Source organism: Poecilia reticulata, chromosome 5, assembly GCF_904066995.2.
Source record: "Poecilia reticulata chromosome 5, P_reticulata-male-v2, whole genome shotgun sequence".
Taxonomy (NCBI): Eukaryota; Metazoa; Chordata; class Actinopteri; order Cyprinodontiformes; family Poeciliidae; genus Poecilia; species Poecilia reticulata.
Window position 1 is genome coordinate 13,010,867 of NC_088834.1, and position 27,630 is coordinate 13,038,496.

Here is a 27,630-nt window from a genome sequence, read left to right on the forward strand (position 1 = left end):
GCTCTGAAAATTATTAAGAGACCACTGCACTGAACCCCTTTGAGAACCTCACGGTTAATATTGATTTCCAAACTTTTCCTGAGTGGAAACATTATTATTGTTGAATGAATAAAACATACGTATAAAAAGTAAAATCAGAGAAACTGTTCATTTAAAGTGCTCTCTTTTTTCCATGAGTCGCTTTTCACCATCAAGCTAACAGAAGTTTCTAAAGTTTCAAAACCACAAAAAATGTTCCATAACATTCCGATAGTTTTAAATCACTTCAAGAAGATGGAGGAGAAAGCGCTGTGAGTGACCAGAGTTTTCTCCTACCTGCTGCTACACACTGCCAGCCAGCTGGCTGAAAAAAAACTGCAACGCTTTTTGTTTTTCACCTCAAATCTAAATTTTAATGTTTGTAAAAACAGACAGTTGTGGTGTGAAAAGTTCCACTCCTATTTCTTTTCCCTTTGAATCAATAATGTTTTGAAAATAGAGTTAGCAAGCTGCAAGAGGCGATTCTGTAAAGCAGATGACTGAACAAATTAGCTAGTCTTCTCAATATAAAAACCAAAATAATGAGAATTATCTGCTTAATAAGGAGTAAAACTACTACAAATTTTGTATGTTTATTCTATATTTTGCTTGAGTTTATGTATTAAATGTGAATAAAAAAAATTAAACTCAATTTTTGCTCCTTTACTTTAAGTGAAAAAAGTTAGATCATGTTATATTTTATAGTTTATATTTTATTGTTTTTTGAGAGACATTTAAATAATAGAGCTGCACATCATCCTGTTGCCTCTAGAGGGAAATCCTAACTCACAGTTTAGGAGAAAACACTTCCACCTTGTTTACACCACCTAACAAACCCTAAATCTCAAGTCTTAGTTTTGCATTTTATTATCTTCAGGTTTTTAAATGTGAAGATTTTTAAGCTGTACATTGAGCATGTGAAGCCCTCTGGTCTCAGTCTCCCTCCTCAGGAGCTTACTGGCTTCACAGAAAATCCCTCTATCAAGACCAGGCTGAAGCCTCACTGCAGGATTACAGCTTGAGGAAGATTTAGAGACTCAAACAAGTTGCACACTTCCTCACTGAGAGCACTCTGCAGGTGGTAAAGTAAATAAAAGGAGGAACCTATGGACGAAGCACCGGATCCTGACTGAATGATCTGCTCATCTGGGGAGACTGATGGGAACTGGAGGACCTGCTACCACGGTGCGACTAAAGCTTTCTGTTGGAGGCAGGAGGAAGGTATGTCCATGTTTTGCGAATGGGACAGGTGAGCCGGAACCAAATGTATAGTTCAGAGATGAACCACAGGCCTTCAGCGATGGCTCCGCCGTCTCTGGGCCAGAGCCCGCCGCCGTCCTCCCGGACGACCCCGAAGAAGACCACCTTCCAGGTTCTGGGGTCATCCGGGATGTTCTCCCCGTCACGGGCCAAACGGGAAACCAAGCGGACCTCCAGCCCCGTCAACTCGCCCACCCACTCCATCATGAGCTCGCCCAAACTTTGGCAGAAAGCGTCCGTCTCCAGACTGGCTGAGGAGTTCTTCTGGATCGGCGGCAGTGTGGTTGCACAACCCAAATGGAGGCTGGGTCAAATAGGTAAGCCTCCGCTAACCTTTCGGGAACAATTCATCCTCTGGACATATTCTGGATATGTGCTTTTAGGTGACCTTTAAGGGTTGTCAGTTGCACAAACAACAGAGAGGGAAGCGGAGAAGCAGATAATGAGCATATGGACTGCAGACAATCCTTTAGGATTAGCCTGAATGATGTGCCAGGTTGCGTCACATGTATCTTCAGATTACAAACAAAGGTTACCTGCTCATGGCGCACAAAAACACTGACCTGACCATCACCTGAACTCACCACGAGAAAATGCAGCAGCAAAAATGTTGTATGCATGTGACTGATAACAAAAAGCATCAGAAAACTCAGAGTCTTTTTAAAATTATTTGCTTTTTAAAATCTATTTAATTGTGTCATTTTATTGTGTTTTGAATTGAGTTTTTAATTAGCTTTGCCACTTTATCTTTATGTTTTCTTGTTTATTACTGATATTCAACACTTTGTTTCAGTTAAAGCGCTTTATAATTAAAGTTACTGATGATGATAATGATCAAAATTAAGCATTGAATGTGTTTTATTACACAAAATAAATCATTTTTCACTCATTGGCTTGTTTAATACGTCAGACTTTTGCATTCATTTAATCATCATAGCCAAAAGCATTGATTGCCAAATTTACCAATTTAAAAAGTATATTACACTTTTGAAATTATACATATCTACACGGCGTGGTAAAGAGGTGAAAAGTGATGACGATTCTAGGGGCCATGACCAGCAGGGGCCCTCCACAATTTAATTATTTATATTTTGTTCATAGACATAATATAAAAAAATTGGGGTCCTGTCAAGTACAAAATTAATCATATTGTATTTTCGAAGATTGTTTTTAGCAGTAAAAATGTAATGTTACCCCTCCCAGACCAAAAAACACACATCCGTTTTTGCCCCGAACCCCCCTGGATCTGCATGAAATGGTTCGCTCCTGTTTGGAGAGCTTCACAAATATGGAGAAAACATATTTTTTTTATTTAAGCTTGAATAAAATGCAGCTACATAACATTTTTGAGAAGTCTGGAGTGTTTTATGTGCAGTTGCACGTTGCTTTTGACTGGGGAGAGACATTTCAGTATCTAAAACTAATAGAAAAAATTAAACAACCTACTTGCATACTGGATGTGGACTGTTGGATGTTAAATTCATGAGCAGTAAATATTGTGCTAATTATCAGCATTGAACCAAAGGCAGATGCAAGCCTTTAAAATTGTGATGCTTTTTATGGGTCAAATAGACTCAAAAAATTGTAACAGCAGCTGCGCAGGGGGGCCAAAACAAATTTTTTATCAGGGGGCCCACAGTTCCTGGCAGCGCCCCTGTATCTACAATATGCTGTATACATTTATGTGATAGGTTTACTTGAATCAGCAGATTGTTTTAGGAAAATATTTAGAGAAATAATCATCAAAAATGACATATTTGGTGTTAAAGGGTTAAATCTAGTCAGACGATATAAACTTTAATCTGCTGTTGTTATTTTATCAATATAAGCAGCTTCCTAAAAGCATTTGACACAGACCATGCTTGGTTTATTTACTAAATGTGTTTAATGGATATAAACACAAAATTATGTAATAATGTAAATATAACAAATTACACCAAGTATCAGTTTTAACAAAGGTGGATTTTTACACTTTTTGCAGTCATATTTGATCACAACACCTGAATCTAGCTTTAATTTTGTCATTATTCTGTCAGTGCATCACATTTATTTTCCATGCTTTTCTCTCTGAGGGACAGAAAATGACCCTTTTTACCATCTTTGCCCCTGCAGTGGAGCGATGCATGTGCACCATGCAGACCGGCACCCAGATGACCAAACTTAAGGGGAAGAAGAAAGGGCTGGTCCGGTTCTTCTTCCTGGACGAGCACAAGTCCTGCATCCGGTGGCGGCCTTCCAAAAAGCACGACAAGGCCAAAAGTGAGAGTTCAAAGTCCTTTTTATAACACCAAACAAAGCTGAGCTAGAAACACGGTTGACTGTGAAACCAAGACTTCAGAAAACTGAAAATATAATGTAAGTGTTTGGAGAAGTGGAAAGTCAGGTTGTTCCAAAAAGATGAGTTTAGTCCCTTTTTCCCCTGAAATTAACAAAAATGTTAATCATTGTTGACGCTTTATACATGCATGAAGACACAATGACAAATCTGGATGTTATCACCAAATCTTAATTTGCAAATTAAGAAACTATAAAGTCATTTGAAAAACAACTATAATAGTTGTTTTTTGAAAAGCAAACTTTTAAATAAAAATGTTATTTATTGTCAGTTTTATTTTACTTTTTAATATCACAATAATAATAATAATAATAATAATAATAATAATAATAATAATAATAATAATAATAATAATAATAATAATAATAACAACAACAACAACAAAACATCAAATTTATATTTTGCTTTTTGGGACAATCAAAGATGATTTACAAGAGGAAAAATAATAATAATAACAACAAAAATAATAATACGTACACGCAACTTCACCTTTTGCTCCTTGACAGTCCAAAGCTTCAGCTGTGGTAAATTCATTTGACTGAAGATGATTTGTAGGGGAGCTTTTATAATTCTTTATAAATTCCTACATACCAAAGCAGAAACCAACCTCCAACCTCTAAAGTCAGAGTAATTGTCTGTAAATAAATCCAAAAATACAAAATGAACCAATAAAAACAAATACAAACTGCACTGAAGAACTTAAAAAGTATTGTGCTCTCCAGTATTTGAAAAGATATTTGGAACGACCATCATGTTTGGATAAAGACATTCTGTGCTCATATAACCCAACCAACACCATTTCTACTGTGAAGCACAGCGGTGGCGGCATTATGAAGCTGTGATCAAATCTGCTGAACGTGATGAAACTTTTCAAATAAACCTGTTCCATAGGAAAGATCTGTAACTCAGACTGAGGTGAAAACACAAAGTTAACCCGAAGCGCAGAGCCAGGATTTTGAAGGAGCGGCTTCAGGAACAGTTACCAGATTTAAATCCAAAAGAACAGACTGTATCTGGAAAGGCCTGAAAATGCCTGTCTGCTAATTCCGCCCCATGCAGCTCAGCGGAGCAGGAGAGGATGTGCAATGTCAGAAAATACCATGATAGATTCACCAAGCCTGCAGACCTGAAGCTGCTGAAGCTGCTGTGGCAAAGGCGTTTCAAATAAATACCAAACCAAGGCTGTGAAGATTTGGGTAGCTGCTTAGGTCCCCCACACAACCAGGGGGCCCCCCAGAGCACCAAGCTAGCATGATAATATATATATATATGTACTTAAAATAACATTGAATAATACAAACTAAATACTATTACACATGGAAAAATGATTTATATATTATTTTTTATAGTTGTTACACAAATAATAGTGTGATATTTTCCTGCTGTTGACTGCCACCAATATTGGGGAAATATAAGCTCTCAAACTTGTTAACTTGTTTAATTTAAATTTATTTATCAGCTGATGTAACTTTCAAATAGTTTTTTTTTTTAAATGGCAGGCTTAAATTCAACTCTGCATTCCAGAATATAATTTTTTTAGTTTGCTACTAACGCCGATTTGAAGCATTTCCAGCGTTTGACGCGTCAGGGGCATGCAACGCGTCCAGCAAACAGGCCTGCACGGAAAACAAAGGCTAATGCGCCCTCAATGTTGTATATTTTGTATATATGTATACAAAATGTCTTAAAACTTATTTTCATTTTTCTTTATGACAACTGTCCCCAAACTGATTTTAGAATCAGACTGAATTATAAACAAAAATGTGAAAAAAAAAGTCAAGGGGGGTGTGAGTTCTTTCAGATTTCTCTGTTCCTCTGTTTTCTGCTGACTTTGTGAAATCGGTCTGAAAACCTGAATGCTTTTTTCTGCTCCAGTATCCATCGATTCCATCCATGAGGTCTGTGAGGGGAAGAAATCTGAGATCTTCCGGCGTTACGCAGAAAACCGTTTCGACCCAAACTGCTGCTTCAGTATTTACTTTGGGGATCGAGTCAAGTCCCTGGACCTGGTCTCCAATAATGCAGAAGAGGTGCGCACCTGGATCCAGGGGCTCAAGTACCTGATGGCCGGGATCAGCGATGAAGACAGTCTGGCCCGCAGACAGCGCACCCGGGATCAATATCCTTTATCCACTCCTTCATGCCAACAGTGCAGTGATTAACAGCTGAGATCCTGCTGTGTTTTCTGATTGAGCCTTAACTGCGGTTGCACATGGCTGCAGCAGACCTTCTCTGAGGCTGACAAAAATGGAGACGGCACCTTGAGCATTGGGGAAGTTCACCAGCTGCTCCATAAGCTTAATGTCAATCTACCCAAGCAGAAAGTCAAGGACATGTTTCAAGTGAGAACATTTACACCGCTTTCTAATACATAGAAACACAGCTAGAGATGTATGCTCATATTTAAAAGGAATATTTGAGCATTTGATTGTTCTGCAGCAGCCAGATGTTAAAAAGTATGAGCTAGCATGTAGGCTAACTGTGGTGGCTTTCAAAAGTAGTCGTAGCTTTCCGCTTTGTGCCGTGTTCAAACTTCCACTTGTACTTTTTTTTTTTTTTTTTTTTTGCTGGATTTTATGTCACAGATCAACACAAAGTTTGTAGAACGTAATTGTGAAGCAGAATAAAAAGGATGGATTGTTTTTGACATTTCACACAGATTTAGCTTGCTAATATTTGCTAGCAAAAAAAACGATCTGAATGATCGTTCTTGCTAACAAAATAACTGTTGTTAGCAAAAGATTGTAAACCCAACTTCAGATCCTTATTTATCTTGTTATTTACTATAAAGTTAGGAAGATTTGAGTTTATAGTATGTATAATAAAATAACTGACATCAAATTAATGATTTAGCCGAAATTAGCCATTAGTTGAAAGTGAATAGGACTAAACACCAGCAGTGCTAACATGCTAATCTTTAGCCTCTTCCCCCCCTCCCTGTATTTCTAAAGTAAAGTATTAGAATAAAAAGGCTGAATGGTTTTCAGATATTTTTTAGAAATAAAAATGTGATAGCTGTGTTTGTTATTGGCTTCCCTGGGCCAGTACTGAGTAAAATTATTTTTTGATGTAATTACTGCAAGCTTAAGATTTGTCTCAAGTATCTTTAACATCAGGAGATTAAACTTTTTTGGAAAATAGTCCAAGTTTGGCTAGATTGAATAAATAGCATAAATGAAAACATATTTTCAAATCTCAATTGGATTCTGGTTTGGACTTTGACTAGGCTAGTCTGATAAATAAATGTCTTTTGATTTAAGCCATGTCATGGTGGCTCCTTGTATAGGTTTTTATTCACCTCTAACATGCCTCCCTCCAGGACTGACTTTGTTCAGTTCTCTGTCCATCAGCATGATGCTGCCACCATATGAAAGTTGTCTTCAGAGTGATCAGCTGATTTCAGTTCAGTCAGATGTTGGCAAAATACTTGTGGAAAATGATGAGGAAAATCGAGGCCAGAGTTCGGAGAACATTCGCAGAAATCAGAAACCCATCAAGAGATTTTCTCTGTGGTTTGGCCATCAGTTCAATCAAAGCAGCAGAAAGATGAAATGAAGCAACGCAGGAAAATAAACATCTATTCAGCTACTTGGCAGAAGAAGACCAGGGACTGCTGCAGGAAAGCCATATGGCCGCCACAGATGGCCTGAACTGCTCTGTGTTATTGCATTAGTTCAGCAGCTAACTGGATTCCTCCTGACGACAATAACTGTGTATGAGAGATATCCTATTCTGCTGATTTATTCCCTTTGTAATAAAACTTTCCTGTTGCAGGAAGCAGACACAGATGAGATCCAGGGCTCTCTGGGCTTCGATGAATTTTGCTCTTTCTACAAGATGATTTCCACACGCAGAGATCTTTACCTGCTCATGATCTCCTACAGCAACCAGAAAGAAGTTCTGGATCTGCACGACCTCGCGCGGTTTCTGGAAAACGAACAAAAGGTAAAAATAAAAATAAAAATAAAAAAAGATTAGAAAAATTAAACTACGATGTTCTGGGGGGGAAAAATGTTTTATAAATTTTCCCAGCTTTTACATCTGGTTCTGTTTACTTAATCTTCAATTGGTGTGACTTCTTAATTTTTGTGATATATAGAAAACCTTTGTTTTCCTACAATGTAGGAGACACAATCTTCATTGGTTTTAGGAAAAACAACTGAAATGTTAAATTCTTAAATGCATGCATTCAGTCTTAACTTTCACAACTGATGTTAATGCAACTTTGAAATTATTGTAAGAAATTATAATTTGAAATATTAATGTTCTTTTATTGCTCTTTTTATTATCTGTTATATGTAAATATTATTTATATTTTTGCAATTAATAGTCACATTAATTGCAAAAAAATTATATTATTTGTAATTATTAATTTGCAAAAAAATATTTTATATGGCTCATTTTAAAAACTATTTTTTTTGTGTCTTTTTTAATTTATTTAAAATTATTGTTTACACTTCAAAATCTGTTGTAGGGTCAATACACTGATCAAGATTTTTGTGTCATTGTGTGAGCACTGTTTCCAAATGTATAATTTTTTAGTTTACTATTTACTGTACGTTGTGTTCTTTTTATATAATACTTGTATAATTAATAATATTTATATTTTATTACACAGTCATTTTGTCCATCTGAAGCCCATTGTTCGGTCAACTAGGACTCACTTTAAAAATAATTAAAATTTCCTAAAAGAAATGTAAAACTGAAAAATTAAAGCACAAATTGTATAAAATATTAAGCTTTTAATTTGAATGAATCTCACAATTTCATCAACTGTTCTAATAACATAAGAATGTAAAAACTTACATTTGCATGTTTATTTTCAAATTTTTACTTTATGTATGTTATGTATGTTTTATTTGAAATATTAATGTTCTTTTATTGCTCTTTTTATTATCTGTTATATGTAAATATTATTTATATTTTTGCAATTAATAGTCACATTAACTGCAAAAAATTTATATTATTTGTAATTATTAATTTGCAAAAAATATTTTATATGGCTCATTTTAAAAACTATTATATATTTTTTTGTCTTTTTTCAATTTAATAGCTTGGAGAGTGTCTCTTAAAGAATTAAATTTAAAAAATATGTCGTTTATAAATTATTTAATCAAAAAAAGTTAGGGGTGACGATAATGGATGCACATAACTTTTGTAAAACAATAATGTGATTGCATGGATTGCTTCTTCTTTCCTGAGCAAATGTGAGATTATATTAAGTTATTTCAATACTTTAGTGCATTTTTACATTTACTGCTGCTGAACTTTAGAGTAAAACATTATTTTAAGTGATCAGAAGACGTGAACACATTATGTTTTGGTCTGTCTAGATGCGCGGCCTGAGCAGAGAGCATTTATTCGACATTGTGGCCAAGTTTGAGCCGTGTCCTGGGAACCTCCAGCATACGGTGTTGGGTATTGACGGTGTGTACACGTTGCTCTTTAGGCAAACAATGACAGAAACATGAACATGCCACCAGTGTGCAAATGCACGTTATGACGCTCCATCCTTCCTCCTTCAGGTTTCACCAACTACATGCGAAGTCCTGCAGGCGACATCTTTAACCCCGAGCACAATCAGGTGAACCAGGACATGACGCAGCCTCTCACTAATTACTTTATTGCCACGTCGCACAACACCTACCTGACTGGAGACCAGCTGCTGTCCCAGTCCAGGGTGGAAATGTACGCCTATGTTCTGCAGGCGGGCTGCCGCTGCGTGGAGGGTGAGAGACTGCAAAAGCCACTGCAAGTGTTTGCTTTGCGTGACGTTGCAGAAACATCAGCACCTCTTTGTTATTTTTTCCCGTCTTCCAGTGGACTGCTGGGACGGGCCGGATGGTGAACCCATCATTCATCACGGCTACACTTTGACATCCAAAATTCTCTTCAAAGACGTTGTTGAAACGATTAACAAATATGCCTTCACTAAGTCACCGTAAGCCCTGCTGCAACTTTGTAACTTTTATGAAAGTATATATTTTTTACACATTTGTTGAAACTGTCACTATGTCATGACAGTTTGGTACGAGACAGATAATCTGTGACAAAATGTAGCTCCTCTGCTTTCTCCCAGTGCTACCTAGAAACAACCAATCAGAGGCAGGAGGCGGGCCTTAGCGCTGTCAGTCACCCTCGCCTCCCCTACTTGCTCTCTGCAGCTACTAGAGCTTGTTGTGGATGCTAAGGCTAGTTAGCATAGCCACCAATGACAGCAGATAAACAGTTTTCCTGTCATGACAAATAGTTTTTCTGCTGTTAGCACTTTTAGCAATCAGTCAGTCAAGTTTATTTGTATATATCACATTTCAGCAACAATGCATTTCAGAGTACTTCAGAAAAACACAAAGTCACAGAACTCACTAACAACTGAAGCATTACTTTCTGTCTAGTGCTGTTGTTACATGTCAGATATATTGATTTTATTTATAATGTTTCAAAAGCAGATGGGTTTTTGGTCGAGATTTAACCCTTTTTCTTGTGGATTTTATGCACTGAAACCACTGAAGTGGACACTAGTGCTTCATACAATGCAGTGCCAACTACTGGCCATCCACTGCAAGTGCAAGAACATTCTTGTTAAATCCAATATGGCAGACAGACTAATACTGCTGATTTTTTCTCCAAATAACTTTTTATTTGGAAATTTACAACTGATCAACTAGGAAAAAAATCCTAGAAAAAAAATTGTTTTTACAAAAATAAAACATCCCACCTTTTTATGAAAATCAAAAACACTTTGGAAAAAAATTCTGACATCCTGATCATAATTAATTAATGAAAGGGCTAAAGGCACTCAGTGTTTCAGCTGTTGTGCAGTTTTCTGGTAGTTTGTTCCAGATTTGTGGCGCATAGAAGCTGGATGCTGATTCTCCATGTTTGGTTCTGGGGATGCAGAGCAGAACCAGAACCAGGAGCGAGAACAACCAGAACTGGTTGTTTTTGGTCAGGGAGGCGGTGGAGGATCTTTTCACAGATTATCTGTCTTCTACTGCCACAAAATAGTGACTGTTTTAACAAATATGTGAAAAACATGTTCTTTATAAAAGATATATGGTGCAGTTTTAATATATCAGTTCTGTTGGTTTTGAATCCTCAGTTTGTCATGATGACTCTCCTCCAGGTACCCCGTTATCCTCTCCATAGAGAACCACTGCACTGTGCCACAGCAGAAAAAAATGGCAGAATACCTGAGAGAGGTGCTGCAGGACAAACTGGACCTGACCAACGTCAGCGCGCAGGAATGCAAGAAGCTGCCTTCACCTGAGGTTCTGAAAGGGAAGATTTTAATCAAGGTGCAAATCTGTTTATTTCACAGGTCAAATTAAGTGATAAAGTGTGAAAAAAAAGAGAATAAATTCTTGTTTTTCAGGGAAAGAAACTGCCAGCAAACCTTGACCCTGATGCAGAGGAGGGAGACGTATCTGATGAAGACACAGGGAACGAGGAGGAGGAAGATGATGATGATGATGATAGTGACAACGACTTACAGGCAAATTAAGAAATAAATAAATGGATGAATGGACGGACGGATGGATGTGTTAACAAATAGCATTGAACTTTTTCAGCCTGGGAACGGTGGAGAATCAACTAATCAGCCCAAAAAGAAGAGGCGGTTTGGCAGATCAATCATAAGAAGCTTCAAAAGAAAGGTGCCAGTTCATTTCTTCAGATTTTCTAATCCATAACCTTTAACATTAAAAAATCATATTTGAAAAAGTTTCATTTATCTTTCATGTTTTCAGAGAAAAAAGAAAATACGTGTAAAGAGCAAGGCTATGTCTGACGGTGAATCAGACCACAGCAGTAGCCGAGACAGAACCCAAATTGTTTACCATCCTAAGTAAGGTCCCTGAACTGGACGCATCAGCCTTAAAAGATGTTTTATATTTAAGTTACATTTGTGTTTCTGTAATATTTCTTCAGAAAAAGGAAAACCATGAGACTCTCCAGAGCTTTGTCTGACCTGGTCAAGTACACTAAATCTGTCCGAGTGCATGAAATAGAAACACAAGGTAAAAATCAAAGAGGCTTTACGCAGCAGCGCTTAGCGAATATCATCACATCTGTATTTTATATCATGGCATACTGGGGCCATTGTAGATAGGAACAAATGAGTACATTTCCCCAAAAAAACTGAGAAATTTTCTAGAAAAAATCTTGGAAATTTCTGAGTTTCAAAAGTCAGAAATGTTCTAGAAAAAAAAAATCTGGAATTTAGAGAATAATTTCAGAAATGTTGTAGAAAAAAACTTGGAAATGTCTAAGTTTGAATAGTCAAAATGGTCAAGAAAGTAAAAAAATTGAGATTGAGATTAGTCTCAGAAATGTTCTAGAAAAATTTGGAAATGTCTGAGTTTCAAAATTCAAAAATTCCCATTAAAATGTCCCCCTTAAATTTTACACCAGCAAATTTTCGACTTTTCAAAAATGTACATGTTTTTTACCTAGCAAATGTTATTATTCTAAAACTTTTGAGTGTTTTTGGCACAAATACGCTTTCTTCTATCGACAATGACCCATGATCTGTTTCGCAGGATTTCTGAGCAGCTGGCAGGTGTCATCTCTTAACGAGACTGTAATGAACCAGATTTTACAGCTGAAACCCGGCGAGCTGGTGCGTTTCAACCAGCGCCAGCTTATCAGAGTCTATCCGTCGAACTTCAGAGTGGACTCGAGCAACTTTAACCCGCAGCCATATTGGAATACTGGATGCCATATGGGTAATCGATGTAGACCGTTACGTTGTGAAAACTTACGTAATCAGTCATGACGGAGGCTCAAATGTCTATGCTGAACACTTTTGATTCAGTTTTTACTGAACAAGAAACGGCAACGGACATTTCGTACCCTAGCAACAAAAAATAACGGAAGACAAAACCATATCCGGTTAAGCACTCTTCAAAATAAAACACTTCCTTTTTTCAAAAATAAATCATGATAGGCGCTTTACTTTTTTGCTTTTATGTACAATAATTTTTAATTCAGTCAATAATTAAATAATAAATTGAATAATTATAGATAATTATTGAATTATAAATTATTATTTATTTATAATTTAATAATACTTTAATTTCACCTTGGGGTTAATAAAGTAGTTTTGAATTGAATTGAATAATAATCATGTAAATTATACTTACCATATAACCAGAGTTGGGTAGTTACATGTACTTAGTTTTATTTATTTATTTCAGTAACTGTTTTGAAAAAAAAAAACTTTCAGGAGTATTTTTTGTTATGCTGTACTGCCTGATTGTGTTATTTTGTAATTATGTTAATTATACACATTATTTTCATTTTGATCTTTAAAATACCAAAATTTCCACTTAAATTTATATAATATATATATATGATGATGTAATTTTTAAATTAAAATTACTGATAATTTGATCAGCTACTCATACTTAAGTAGCCTTTCTACCAAATACTTTTTTACTTCAATAAATTTTTAGATGGCTACTTTTTACTTTCACTTGAATAAAAATCTGTTGAATTTGTGGTACTCTACCTCTCTTCTCTGCATATAACAGTAAATAAGCCACAGTACATGTCCTTAAAGGCTGTGTGATATTACCAGAAGGTCTCCATGTTTATTTTGAATGTTTTTATTTAATTCTAGTTGCAATGAATTACCAAACAGAAGGCCGAATGCTTGAACTGAACCGAGCCAAGTTTTCAAGCAATGGAAACTGTGGATATATTCTGAAGCCTAAGTGCATGTGTAAAGGTATGGATGTGTATAAATAGAAAAATAAATGTGATTATGCAAAAGAGTGGCTAAATGCTTCTGGTTTTTCTCAGCTGCCTTTAACCCGATGACAGAGGATCCATTGCCAGGACACAGAAAAACTCAGCTGGTGCTAAAGATCATCAGTGGGCAGCAACTTCCCAAACCCAAAGACTCAATGTTTGGAGACAGAGGAGAAGTAAGAGCCAGAACAACCAATCTGAGTTAAATTATTAACAAAATATTACCTCTGATTTGACCTTTTTTCAGATAATCGATCCCTTTGTTGAAGTCGAGATCATCGGTCTGCCTGTCGATTGCTCCAAGCAGCAAACCAGAGTGGTTGATGACAACGGTGAGCGCAGAAACTCCCTGTCTAAGTCGCTTTACGTCCATTTCTCACATTTATTGAAAGTTTTTGTCATGTAGGCTTCAATCCGATGTGGGAGGAGACCCTGGTTTTCAGCATCCTGATGCCTCAGATCGCCCTGGTGAGGTTCCAGGTCTGGGATCATGATCCTATTGGACGGGATTTCATTGGCCAGAGGACGGTGGCTTTCACCAGCATGATGCCAGGTAGGCTGTCGGCTCAAATCTCCTCAGTTGGACTGGAGTTTAAATGTGGGGATTAAGACGTGACCTTGAAGGAAGATCAGTGTCTGTCCCAGTGACAAAAACCTGCTTTAGTTATTTCTGTATTTATTGTATTTAAAATATTTCTTTACGATGCTCTATGACATATTTGTATTGAACTAGCATCAGAGCATCGCTGGTCCTCCACTCTGTGGGCGTGAGGTGCTTATCCAGGTGTTCATGTTTCAGTTTTAGATCAGACCCAGCTGAAATGTTTGGGTTTGTTTTTTCTTTGTTTTTGCTTTTTTTGCTGAAAGTCTCAGTCTGGAGAAATGCACCAGCCATCATAAGTAACTTTAAACATCAGTAACTGTAATAATCTACATGAGTGTACTGATGATTTGTTTGCCAGAATATGTAAAAATATTTATTTAGTAAATTTTGTCTCCTTTCTGTTCTTGTAATTTATTTCACTGCACATTCTGATAGTTTTCTTGTTCTTGTTGCAATGGTAAAAGTTTAACGTGAGAAGTATTTTATCTTTTATTCTTTTATTCTGATTAACAAAAAAAGATGCCAAACATCCAGAAAGTATTCACAGCACTTCTCTTTTTCCATTTTTTTATTTTTACACACAATACTCCATAATGACAAAGAAAACATTTTTTAGCTTATTTTTAAAAATTACATTTTCATAAATATTCTTATGCATATCTTAGTATTTTAATCAGAAATCCTAGCCTCAGGTCATATTGGTACACTTGTTTTTAGGTGTTTTCTACTATTTTCTACCATAGACATATGAACAAATGCAGGTTTTCTGCTACATTTGCTTTGAATTTCAACAAAGATTGACTCTAAAAGCTCCCGTAATTTGTTTTTAGACGTTTTTCTTGTCATTAGGTTGGAATCTATGAATTTCTTTTTCAAAAGTCTTTTGTTTTAAATCATGAAAACAGAAAAAATAGGTTATAATGTCCTAGATTAGATATTTATCTAAAATTATAAGTTTTATTTTCTCCAAAAAGTCGTGGCTCCAAACAAAATTAATTTGACTGACCTGAGAGCAGAAATGGCTCATTAGATTGTAAATGTTGCAGACGCTGCCCAAATAAATGCCCCCGCAGCATAATGCTGCTAACACCATGCTTCGCAGTAGAGATGGTGGCATATAATGTTTTATTTCAGTTTCAAACCTGAAAACTTTGTTTGTCCTTATTTGTTAACCTCCAGGATTCTTCTCTGTAAAACTGATACATAATTCCTGGACGCAGCGTTTTACCTCACACACCTCATAAACCGTTTGTTAGCAGGTAGATCTTTGTCTTTGAGGTTTGTCTGAACTTTTATCCACTAGCAAAGTCTATTGTCCAATAGTTCCCCACACTTCGTTTACTAGAAGGTGATTACATGAGTCTCAAAATTTTCTGTGTGATTTTCCAGTCTCACTTCCCCAAGGCTTCACAAAAATAAATTTCTAATAAAATCTAGATGTAAAAGAGCAAATATAATATCAGACTTGGATTGTAAAATGTTTCTGAAAGAAGATGAAGGACAAAGATCATAACCAGTTTGATTGGGTTTGCAGGTTATCGGCACGTCTACCTGGAGGGAATGGCAGAGTCGTCCATTTTTGTTCATGTTGGCATTAATGACATGACAGGAAAGGTATGCTACTCAAAAGGGAACCTGTTATGTAACATTCACTTTTTGCACATTTTTTATTTGTGTATTAACTGCTTCTATAAATAGCCCAAGTGTCTAAAAAAATCAATCAGCTGTTCTTGACAATAAGTTCATGTTTTTTGAAGACTGGAAAATGAGCTGCTTCAAAATCTCCCAATTGTTGCGCCATTTCCTAGCAACCCGAGCGTAGCCCTGCCCGTCACCTAGCAACCCAAGTCAATCTCCAGCACGTTTGATCATCTGGTTTTATCGCTTTCAATGGCTGCTGGAAAAGACGAGTGTTTTGTTGTTGACTCACCATCCAGAAATCACTGGCTGCATTTATGTTGGCTGTGCAGAAGGCTCTACCTCTGCTTTTCAAAGATGTACGGTTGCATAGTTGTGCATCTGTTTGCATCAATTTTCACCTGTGAGTGTAAGCATTGAGTTGGGGAATGTGGCCAGCAGCAACCTATTTGGATTTAATGATAAGAACAACTCATGAAAATAATTTGAAATGACCAGACTAAAATCTCTAAGAATAATCTTGTGCATAAAATGTTTTGAATAGGCCATGGATTAATCCTAACCTGTTCAAGGAAGCATAAAGGTCACCTTTAAAATTAACCTTCGTATTATTTACGATCTTCAAGTCCTGAACAGAACTTTCTTTGTGAAACAGATCAAGCCTGCTCATGCCATGCACGCAGCTAGAAAACACATCCAGAAAGCAGCTCAGAAGCACATGAGGGGCCATCAAAGACACCCTTCTGTTGACGTCTCTGTCCAGTCCTCCGAAGATGGACGTGCTCTGTTTTTCAACCGGGATCTGGACACCATGTCTCAGGACAGCAGAAATGGAGAAATGTCTCCGGTGGTGAAAGGCCCAGCGGCTAAAGCTGCCTTCCACAGGGGGATGATGAGCGAGCCTGTGAGGCGAGCGCACCGGGTGAAGATCCACGAGCCTCCAGAGACACGGCGAGGCTTCTTCAGCCGGATGTCCTCCACCGACTCTCACAACAGCAGCGGGGCGGCACCCTGCGTGAAGGAGGAGAGCTTTGACCTGGACACCCCGTCGCAGGTCTCTCTGGCGGAGAGTCTTGGGCCTGATGGCCAACCTCAAGCTGATCGAAGGGACTCTGAGAATGAATCTGTGCTGCAAAGCTGCGCTGAGCAGTACGCAGTGAGGAGGTTTGAACCGGAGCACCCTGAGCTGCCAGAGGAGCAGGAACCAGAGGAGGACAGTGAGGTTTTCATTGAACCTAAACACCATCCAGAACCTCAACCTTACTCTGCCCCAGAGTCTCACACTCTGCCACCGCCTGAAGCCAAACTCTCTAAACTCATCCCTCCATCGTCCCCCGCCAGGGTCAGACGCACCTTAGAGGCGCCAGCGTCCAATCGGCCGTCAACCCCGATACGAACCAAAACCCGCTCACACAGCTGCCCCAGAAAACAGACCTGTTCCCCCCAGACGCCGGCTGTGACCCGGAAGCCTGCCTTCCTCTGGCAGCAAGAGCAGAGCCAGGTGAGGCGCATTCCCAACGGCCTCTGCCTGTCCGGCAGCTCATCCAGCAACAGCGGGGGCAGCACCGACAGCCTGGAGTTTCTGCCCAGCCGCCCGCCGCCGGCCGGGTCAGAACAGCGAGAGGGGACGCTGCAGAGGGAGATGAAGGCGCTGTTCGACCAGAGGATGAAGGAGATTCGCTGTAAATCGCCGCTCTTCTTTGACGGTGAGTCATTCATAAGAAAATATCAACACTTGAAGCTGCAGTGTAAAAACACCAGCAGTGATACAAGAGTAAAGTTTTCACTCCTAATCCTGGCTTTTCACCTTTTCCTTTCCTGATCAGATCACGACTCTGACTGAAGAAAACACAGACATCAACGTTCACGACAAGAAGGAACAAATGGAGGAAAGAAGAAAAGCAGGAAGCCTGAGCAAAAATACAAACTTGTATTTTTCTAGTGTAGCTGGACTGTTTGCAGTAATGAACTTTTTATTGTGAGACATTGTTTGTGAAAAGAAACTGCTGAAATCAAATGATGCTGCTGCCAACTGTACAGAAATGCTTGCAAACTGTTAAGTTAGTAGTCAAGCTTTATATGCAAGTTGTATTTTCAGATTGTAAATGTTAACTTGGACTAAAAGTTATTTTTTTGTAAAAACCAACAGCGACTTTTTATTATTATTCTTATTTACATTTAGAAGCCATTAGTAAAAAGCATTGTGAGTTTTAGGGGTTAAATTACAGCTGGGTTTAAAAATGAAATCTCAGATTCTTTTAAATACCAAATCAAATTTATCATTTTTGTTTAAAAGGAAATTACAAATGACAGAAAGTAGTTTTACAAACTGGCTTTGACTTCAACCAGCTTTTCTCTGAGAAAAGATGAATTTCAAGCTCTGAATTTCAAGTTGAAATAAAAGATGTTAAAGCGCTTGTCAAACAAGATGGCAGATTTTAACATCACTCTGAACAAGGAAAACCAAGGAATGTGTTGGAGAAAACAAATACTGATTTTCCAAGAATTAAAATGCCTAATATAGCAATAAAAATAATTTTATCACCCAGCTGTAGGTTAAATGTTTTTGTTTTGAATAAAAGTTTAGTATCAAATTTAAAAATCTATAAAGTTACGTCTGATTTCATTTAAAAGGAGAAACTTTTCAGACTAGAGAACGTTTGAGTCTTTCATGGTTTTTCTTTGTCTGCGTTCTCCTGGGGTTTGTCTGCACTGCTGTTCTTCAGGCGCAGACTGAGCTCCTCGGTTAGCACGGCGCAGCATGACTTCTGCAGAAATCAGAGTGAGGAGCAACAAAGCAAATAATTTCACTGATGACTAAAATCCGAACAATCCTCAGATAATCAAATCCTTCAATCACCCGAGTTCTTTGTGATTTCATTTAGTTCTAATAGTTCAGCTCTTGAAGAAATTGTAATTTTACAACTCTGCACATCTGAAACTATAGCTGCGATTTCATAAACCATAAAAGTGCACAGAATGAAATTACACACATTTGATGGATGGAAACACAGCAATTTAGAAAACAACACGTCTTTTGATAAAAATAAAATAAAAATAAAGTTGTTGGACTGGGATGAGGTGGTTTTCAAAATAGACATATTTTGCAAAACTGCAATGGAAATACTTAACATTTATTTTCTCTTTTAATGTAAACCTCAAAATTATGTTTTTTCAACATTTGCAGAATACAGGTTTGCAGACATTTGTAATGGAAACGCAGCTACTGCCTCCTGGCTCGTACCTGCACTTCGGCTGCCTTTCTGCGACTCTTGACGGTGAGCTCCAGAACAGCCAGGAGGGTCCCCAGCCCGAGGCCTAGAGCAAGCACCAGGAACATGCCCTTCAGGCTGTGCGGCTGCACGGCTGCAGGTTTGGCCTTGTCTGCTATGCAGCTGCTGGCCCACCACTTGCTCCGCAGGTAGTCCAGCTCCCCCGCCTCGCTAAGCTGGAGGATCGCCACACTGAGGTTCTTTATGATCGGGGAACCTTGATTAAAGGCAACATTTTATATCAAGATATCAATTCATGCTTTTATTTTGTTTGGCTATTTTTATGTACAAAAAATTACTTTTATAAGGCATCAGAAAATATATTATTATGAATTAGAATTGAAAATAGGGTTAGAAAGAGGGTTGGAATTCATTCCTTCCAACCCCGATTCCAATCCTTACAAATCCAACTTTAACTCCAACAATAATTCCAACTTTAATGTTAACCCCAATTCCAACTTTTATTTTAACCCTAATTCTAACTTTAACGTTAGAAACTTTTATTTTAACCCTAATTCTAACTCCAATTTAAACCGGGTTCACCCTGACAGGTTGTCGCAGGGCAACACAGAGACAGACAGGACAAACAACCATGCACACACACACTTAGGGACAATTTAGAGACACCAATTAACCTGATAGTCATGTTTTTGGACTGTGGGAGGAAACTGGAGAACCCGGAGAACATGCAAACTCCATGCAGAAAGAATCGAACCCAGTACCTTCTTGCTGCAAGGCAAGAGCTCTACAGTACTAACTGCGCCACTGTGCAGCCCTCATTCAAAACCTAATTCCAAACCCCATTTAAACCCCAGTGCCAACCCTCCTTCCTGTTAAAGCTAGCTCCCTAGCTAGCTTTCGCGTTTCAGCTCATTTTAGCTTATAAACTGTTGGAACTTTACAGCGTAGCTTTGTAAGCATTGCTCTGCACACATTTCTAATACTCTGGATGAAATTTTTGCATTGACTGAAAAGCTTCACTCCTCTTCTACAGTTTTAGCATTTTACAGGCTTTTGCTTTATTCTTCTATTACTGACTATTTCTTAAATTTCTACAAGTCTTTTGCAGTCGACTTCAAATTCTTCTGCAATTTTTACTAATATATTCAACTTACAGCATACACACTGCATTTTTGCAAGAAATGCATGTTCTCTATTCTAAGAATGATTTTGTGCAAAAAAAGTGATAAGCATTTTCTATATGTCCCATAGCTCTATCCTAGCCTGCTCAAGGAAGCATAGTAGGTCACCTTTAATGTTTTATATTTGATTAACATTTGGTAAATCAAAATGAATGACATTTTAAGAGGATGATCCTTACCGAGTGGGGCAGCGATGCTGTATCCTCTCATGCCAATGACCTCATGCACTCTCACCAGCTCACAATGACGCGCTACAGCCAAGTCCAGAGAAACAGACTCTCCAATGAAGGCAAAGCTTCCGTCCTTTGCTCGTTTGACCCCCTCGTCCACAGACGACACAAAGCTCTGCGTTCTCTCCATGTGTTCGTAGATTCTGCGGTATACTGGGTTGTTTGAATTCTGGGTGAAGGAAAGAAACAGAAACATTTCCAGTGAGTCCAAACGGGGCAGACCAGCAACGCCAGGCCACACTCACCTTGAAGAAAGCAAGAGTGGAGGAACCGGCCAGGCATCCGTACTCGATCGTGTCCTGACCGGCCAAGTCCTCGAACCCTTTCACAGACAGGTGACTGGACTCTGAGGCTTTGGAGGAGCTGAGGTTGGAGAAATAACAAGCCAAGAGAACAACAGAAAACAGCCACCAGCTGCTGCAGATGACACGTCCTGGAAGGGCTTTAGGGTGAGGACCAGCACCTGAGATGCACCAGAGTAAATAAATATTGCTTCAATATGGCTGTTCTGCAAAAACACAAAATCTTACCAAGTATTCTTGGTCCAGTTTTACAGTATCTCAGTATACTTAAAATTAGACTAAACTAATATACCAGTAACTTTTCTGGCAAATATTCTTAGTAAATATTTATTAACAGTCATAATATGTAACAATATACTTGATTTTTAAAAAAAATGTAATAAAAAGCTATTAGTGAGTGACAGTTAACCAATTAATAAGTCTTGTTTTTGCTTCACCTTGCAGAGTCAGAGCTCCAGCTGCGTACCACAGGCTGTAGAGGAAACTGAACCTGTTTTTCTCACTCTGAGCCTCATTCCACTCACCTGGGCTCACTCTGTATTTACCATAAGAAAAAAAAACACTTATCAAAATAGCACCTACATTGATACCGCTGGCAATGGTAAAAGTTTGCAACAAAGTCCACAAACAACAATTCAGATATTAGCGACGGCATAAACTAGTAATACCAGGTAATATAAACCGGTGTTATCAACCTGGCAGCTATGAAGATGCTAGCAGCAGTAGTCATGTAGGCGATGAGAATGCCGACCCAGGTTTCAGGCGCGAAGGGCGACAGGAAGTCGAAGAAACCCGCTCCCTCTGAGATGTCCTTCCTCAGCAGGATGCTGATCCCAGTCTGCATGAAGGGTTTGGTCATGCCCACAACTTTCTCCCGCGCTGCAGTCAGAGTCAGCGGCGCAATCGCAAGATCTGCCTCCTGTGAAATGAAAACATCGATGAATGTCTTTTCTTTTGTGAAGTGTTTTGACTGGTTTAATGGTTGCTGCGGTGCTCACCCCTCTCACCACCTCTCCAATCATCCCGTTCCAGTTCCCACTCTCATCCTGCCGGCCGTAGGCGCCATCTTTCACCAGCTTCACTTTGTACTTGAGTCCAACTTTCTTGGCCACTTCAGAGAGCAGATCCATGCAGAAGCCTTCCAGCTGACCTCCTTTGGACATTGTATATGGATCTTGCTGGTAATGCATACAGACACAACTTCATTTATCCTGCACCCCGTTTGTTTAATGATCAGAATGATTGAAATAAAAGAGGAAGACCAACTACCTTAATGGTTGTGATTCTCAGTTCAGATTGCGCTGATTTGGAAGAGGAAATATGGAATAAATTAGATAGTGTAGTATGTTAGGTTAGTAGTTGCAAAGATTGTGATAAAACAACAACACAGTGCCATAATCTAATTTGGGATTAGACTCAGAGGTTGAATTAAACATGAGCGCACTGCAAAAGCACAAAATCTTATTTTTGGTCTAGTTTCTAGTAAAAATACCTCCGTACTCTTGAAGTAAGGCAAAACTAACTTGCAAGTAACTTTTCAGCAAAATCTGGAAGGTTGTTTTAAATCAATAATTGTTAAACCCTTGTGCGTGCAGGACTGAGGCAAATTATACAAGTTTTACGTGTATGGGGTCAGTTGGACCCCATTTGTAGACACAAGGGTTAATATTAAGATTGTTTCACTTATAACAAGACATTTTTCCCATGTCATAAGTGAAATAATCTGCCAATGGAACTAATACTTTTAATAATCAATTTTAAATAATTAGAGCCTCAAAACAAGCTCACATATCTTGTTGAAATGTTACTTATCAGTTATTTTTGTCTTATTTTAGGTGTACTCAGATATTTGAACTAGAAACTAGACTAATACATGGTAAGACTTTCTGTTTTTGCAGTGTTGTAGTTCTTCTGTAGCTCTCAAAGGATGAAACTTTCTTAAACTTTAACCGTGTTTAACTGAAGTACCTTGCAAAAGTATTCATAAGTAAACCTTAAACATTGTGTCTTACTACTAACAGATTTCAAGTATTTTATTGGGATTTTATGTCAGAGACCATCACAAAGTACTTTAGTGCATAATAAAGAGAAAGGATTCAACCAGTTGACTAATGCTGCTTTCCAGTTGTGGTCAGAGCTGGGAATTTTGACTTTCCAGCTGGAAAACCCTCCGAAGTTCAAGTTTCCCACTGGGAAAGTGGGAGCAACTCCAGCTACCCCCAGTAAGACTGGCTTTGTATTTCAATATAGCCGCTCCACGCATCAACAAAAGTAAGCCGTGGTAAAAATGTACACATGTAGGAGTGCGCACATGAAGTACGTACAATTTAAAACCAAATAGATTAATAGTGGCGTTTGCATATGTAGCGTAAAACAATGGTGGTAAGAAGTATTGCGAAAAACGTCTACGGGCGTCGCCATGTTGAAATCCTGACACTGTTTCCTCTGGTCTGACGTCAAACCCAGCTTCAAGTTCCAACTTCCACGGTAACTTGAACGCAGCATCAGAAGTAACTTAATTAGTAAGCAGAGTCCACCTGTGGGTAATATAATCCCATTATAAATACAGCTGTTCTGTGAAGACTCCAGAGGTTTTCCTAGAAAACCTTATAGAGCAAACAGAATCATGGAGCACAGCAGACAGGTCAGTGGTGAAGAAATGGAGTCTTTAAAGCAAGATTTGGTTATAAAACAGTATCTCACGCTCTGTTCTTTTCTAACATTCGAATGTGTTATTATGCTTTTACTCACATTTCCTGTCAATTTTGGTGGAAGAAAACTGACAGGAAATGTGAGCATTAGAGGAGAAACTGAGAGGCCTTTTGTCCTGGTGGAAGAGAGACAGAAAGCTCAGACTGGGAGAATCTGTGGACACAAAAACTGGTTGTGCAGTCCATGACTCTGGCCTTAATTGAAAAGTGGCAAGAAGAACGTCTTTCTTGAGTTTGTATGAAAAACAGGAAACATGTAGAAGAAGGTGTTCAGGTCAGAGGAGACTGGAAAGGAACCCAGTTGGAGGATGCAGAAGACTTGAGATTGTGGTGGATTTTCACCTTCCAGCAGATCATCAAGCCAAACACACAGCCTGAGCGACAATAGAGCGGTTTAGATTACAGCGTACTTATGTGTTAGAATGGCCTAGTCAAAGTTCAGACTTGAATCAAACTGAAAATCTTGAAAACCTGAAGCTCACAGACTGTCTCCATCTAACAGTTGGCCTTCTATCACCTGAAGAACATTTCCAGAAATAGAAGACTAATGTCTCAATAAGATCTAGAGAAACGCATCCATGCGACTTATTGTTAGTCGCATTGATTACTGATGACCGATCCAGAACGCTGCTGCTCATGTTCTCACTAATACCAGGAAGATGGAGAACATCAATCCAGTTCTAAAGTCCCTACACTGAGAGAATAGACTTTAAAATACTGTTAGTTTATAAATCACCGAACGACTTAGCACCACAATACTTTAAAGATCTGCTGTTGTCATAGCAACCTTCCAGACCCCTCAGGTCTTCTGGTTCTGATCTGCAGAACCAGAACCAAACATGGAGAAGTAGCATTCAGCTTCTCTGCACCACAAATCTGGAACGAACTTCCTGAAAACTGCAAAACAGCTGAAACACTGAGTTCCTTAAAATCAAGACTTAAAAACACCCAGGTGTAGAGTTGCTTTTGTATCAGAATAAATGAAACATTGATCAACAATCTGATGTGTAACTTGACAAAATGCTATGTTTCACTTGTTGACTGTGTGCTCTATGACTTTGTATTTTTGTGTTTTTATGATGTAAAGCACTTTGCCTTGTTGCTGAAATGTGATTTACAAATAAATCTGACTCAACATTGGCTGTACTGCAACGACAAATTGGTAAAAACACTGAACTTCTAAAACAAACCTTTTTAATTTGAGTAAAAGGTTTTCCTACAAAGTAGTATGTGGCATTAGACACACATACACACAGACCAAACTTGACTGATTCTTAAGTGTGAAAAAATACAAAAATCATGTCCGTTTTATTCTACATCACAAATGTGTTTATTTAACATACAATCTTGATAAAGTTTGCAGAGGTAACGTCATAAACGTAATAATTTAAGAGGCATAGGTAAGAGACAGTAAACACCTCAGTCATAAAGCTAATCCTGCTTAATTTTTCACTTCTGGTCACTAAATGTTTTCTATATAAACCACTTGACCAGCTGGCTTAACTCTGACTAATCTGAGGTGGGATTTGGGGTCCTTAAAAGTCACAAAGTGCTTCCGATATCCTGGAGATTTGGCCACGTTCTTCCCCTGAAAGTAGACTCTGCAGTCTATTTAGAGCAGAGTGTTAATTTACAGAGCCTCAGTGGCATGGCAGTGTTTGATGGGAGCGCAGACAAAGAGTATCAAAAGCCTGAATCCAGGCCAAGGCCATGGGGATCCATCACCACAGGGTGATCCTGACAACCATCAGATCCTCCTTTTCAGAAGATGACACGTCATAAGGGCTCCTCTAGGCCCTGTCACTCTCTGAATCAGAGCGTCTTTGTTCTCATCAAAGGCTCGATTTATTACCAATTTTGCGAGATTGTCAGTTGGCCCGTTCCCCTCTCCGTTTTTCCACAAGAGTTGGACAGGATGCGGCGCTAAACTTTGATATTCATCCGAGCTGACAGTGCATGTATTTAAGTCTTGTCAAGCTTGAGAAGTTTGGACCACATCCTGTGGAGAAACATGAGGGATTTGGCAGAGAACGAAAAGGGAAGCTGCCACCACACCGAATGAAAAATGCCTTGACCGGGGTCATAGGTCAAGAGAAAAACAAACTCGTTTTTCTTCTGTCCACAGCAGTAACGTACAGCAAATGTGTTAAACTGGTGCAGTTTGTGTTGAAGCGATGGCGTCTCTTACCTGCAGTACCCACCACCAGATCCAGGAAAAACCCAGAGGACAGAAGAAGAAACGCAAACAGCATCCTGGCTCTGTTGACCTTTAACCTACAAAAACAGGACTGTCTGAGGTACAAAATGGTGTTATTGCATTTAAAGTCACTTAAGAGTGAGCTGAGCCAAATGAGGAAGAATGAAATGAAAGCTCTACCTGAGATGAATCCAACACGGCGAGCCGAAGACCAAACCCAAAATGCTGAGAGCCGAAGTTTTTCAGCTTCACGTCCATCAGCAGAGCCAATGAAGGTTTGGTGGGAGGAGATAAAAACTGGATTTCTGATGAAAGGGTGGAGAGAAACAGCATGAGGTCCAAACACGAAGCTGCCCCAGTTACTCTATATCTGACCAAATACATTATTTACCACACATGACTGATAAATATTAAGAGTAGCTGAGATGTAGAGTTATAAATAAATCTACAAATAGATATTAAATAATGGTCTCAGTCATTTTTTACCAAAAGTGATTTTTTTGGGGGGGCTAAAAATGACTTGGGCCATTATTTTAGGAATGTGACGATGTGTAGGAGTCATATCAATTTCTTAACATAGATGTGAAAAATTATAAATTAAAACTGCAATATTTAATAATATTTATTTATTCATTGTCTGATATAAAATTATTATTATTTGTAAAGGCCAATACATTATTATTATTTTTATTTTTTTTGCAGATTTTGATCTTTGATTGATTGATCTCTCTGGCTATAATTCATAAAAACTACCAAATATTGAATAAGCAGGTAACTAGATATAAAGACTCATTATGATTGCATGGAGACATGCAAACAGCTGGTCAGATCATTAAATGTATTTGTGCCGTTACTGGTGCATGTCTGATGCAAAGGCTTTCTAATGCCTTTCTCGACTCTGAAGACCGAAGGACGTTGTCAGCAGGTTTAATGACAATAAAAAGGGTAAAACTGAAATCAAGACAAAAAATACAGTAAATATGCGATCATATGCAGCATAAAATACACTACATTCAATTTCTACCGATCATCACATCTATATGCGTACATCTAGGCTACCAATTGCGCACCTGATAACCTCACGATAACCTCGCATCTAATTAACATAAACATACTCTACCTTAAAACAACACATTAAAGCGCTATCGCTAGACAGAAACAATGTTACAAAGTTACAAACTTAATACATACCGGCAATGCAACCATACATGAAAGAGTTCAACAGTAACTTACACTAACGGACACTAACGGTGTCTATTTCTACCGTTTAATAAAGTTTTGTTTTGAACAACAAAAAACTTACTACGTTGTAGTACCTGAAAATAACATGAAAGGACAGGCTTTCTCCCTTTTTTCTTGTATACGTACTAAAAACAACATTTATAACTTCAAAACGGAACAGTATTGCTGTATTGCAAATAAAGATGAAGATGGGTGTTATGTGTTGCTTAATATAAATTTTTTAAAGGCGTGAATAAAATCAGATTATTTTCCCCCCCAAAATTGTTGTACATTGGGAAGTGTTTGTCTCATTTGTTTTTCAGAGAATCAAAGCTCTAGATGAGTATAATATTTTATTTATTTAAAGGGAACCAACAAATATAACCAGTCCAACACTTAGCATGAGTCAATGGGAGAATAATATTTTTGGCAAAGGCAGAGAGGATTTGGCAGGTTTTTCATTGAAGCAACCCACAAAGTCAGTTCTGTTGTTGAGCCCACAATGTGTTTTTTCTTACACTTGTAGCGAAATAAACAAATTTTCCAAATGCTTGCCAAAAGGGAGTGTTATAATAATTTTTGTGTGTGTTTGATCTGTCTTCTCAAATATGCTGGAGGTTTATTCCTGTTAAAGGGGAGTTTTTTTCTTTCTGCTCCTGCTACATACTAGTCAAGTATAGCACTCGTAAGAGTGTAGCACTACTTGTAAAATGTAGAAAGAAATTAGTCAAGTAAGAGCAAAAAAGTACTTGGTAAAAAGGCAACTCAAGTACTGAGTAACTGATCAAAAGATAAATGATTTAATATTTAAAAATTGCACCATTAGACAGACCAAAACATAAAGATATGTGGAAACATTTTCTATAAACGCCATAATTACAAAATAACAACACATTTTTCCAACTCTTTTTTTTTCTTTTCAATACAGAACCTATAAAATGTTAAAT

The 27,630-nt window shown here is 38.1% G+C and overlaps 2 protein-coding genes across 2 annotated transcripts; one reads left to right on the plus strand and one right to left on the minus strand.

Moving 5' to 3' along the window:
- Positions 1–725: 725 nt before the first annotated feature.
- plch2b (phospholipase C, eta 2b) lies at positions 726–17,754 on the plus strand. The gene is given in 21 exon segments (XM_081607050.1): positions 726–1,595; positions 3,391–3,537; positions 5,489–5,732; positions 5,826–5,955; positions 7,388–7,558; positions 8,947–9,040; positions 9,139–9,342; positions 9,434–9,554; positions 10,740–10,911; positions 10,989–11,108; positions 11,185–11,268; positions 11,362–11,459; positions 11,543–11,666; positions 12,096–12,339; positions 13,236–13,343; positions 13,418–13,542; positions 13,614–13,698; positions 13,773–13,919; positions 15,505–15,584; positions 16,264–17,314; positions 17,435–17,754. Coding segments are annotated over 21 exon segments (3,903 nt in total). The 5' UTR covers positions 726–1,258; the 3' UTR covers positions 17,452–17,754.
- grik6 (glutamate receptor, ionotropic, kainate 6) lies at positions 17,517–25,760 on the minus strand. Its single transcript, XM_008408635.3, is given in 11 exon segments — positions 17,517–18,376; positions 18,853–19,097; positions 20,202–20,421; positions 20,498–20,715; positions 20,992–21,089; positions 21,250–21,473; positions 21,553–21,732; positions 21,824–21,855; positions 25,454–25,539; positions 25,643–25,683; positions 25,685–25,760. Coding segments are annotated over 11 exon segments (1,479 nt in total). The 5' UTR covers positions 25,721–25,760; the 3' UTR covers positions 17,517–18,277.
- Positions 25,761–27,630: the final 1,870 nt, after the last annotated feature.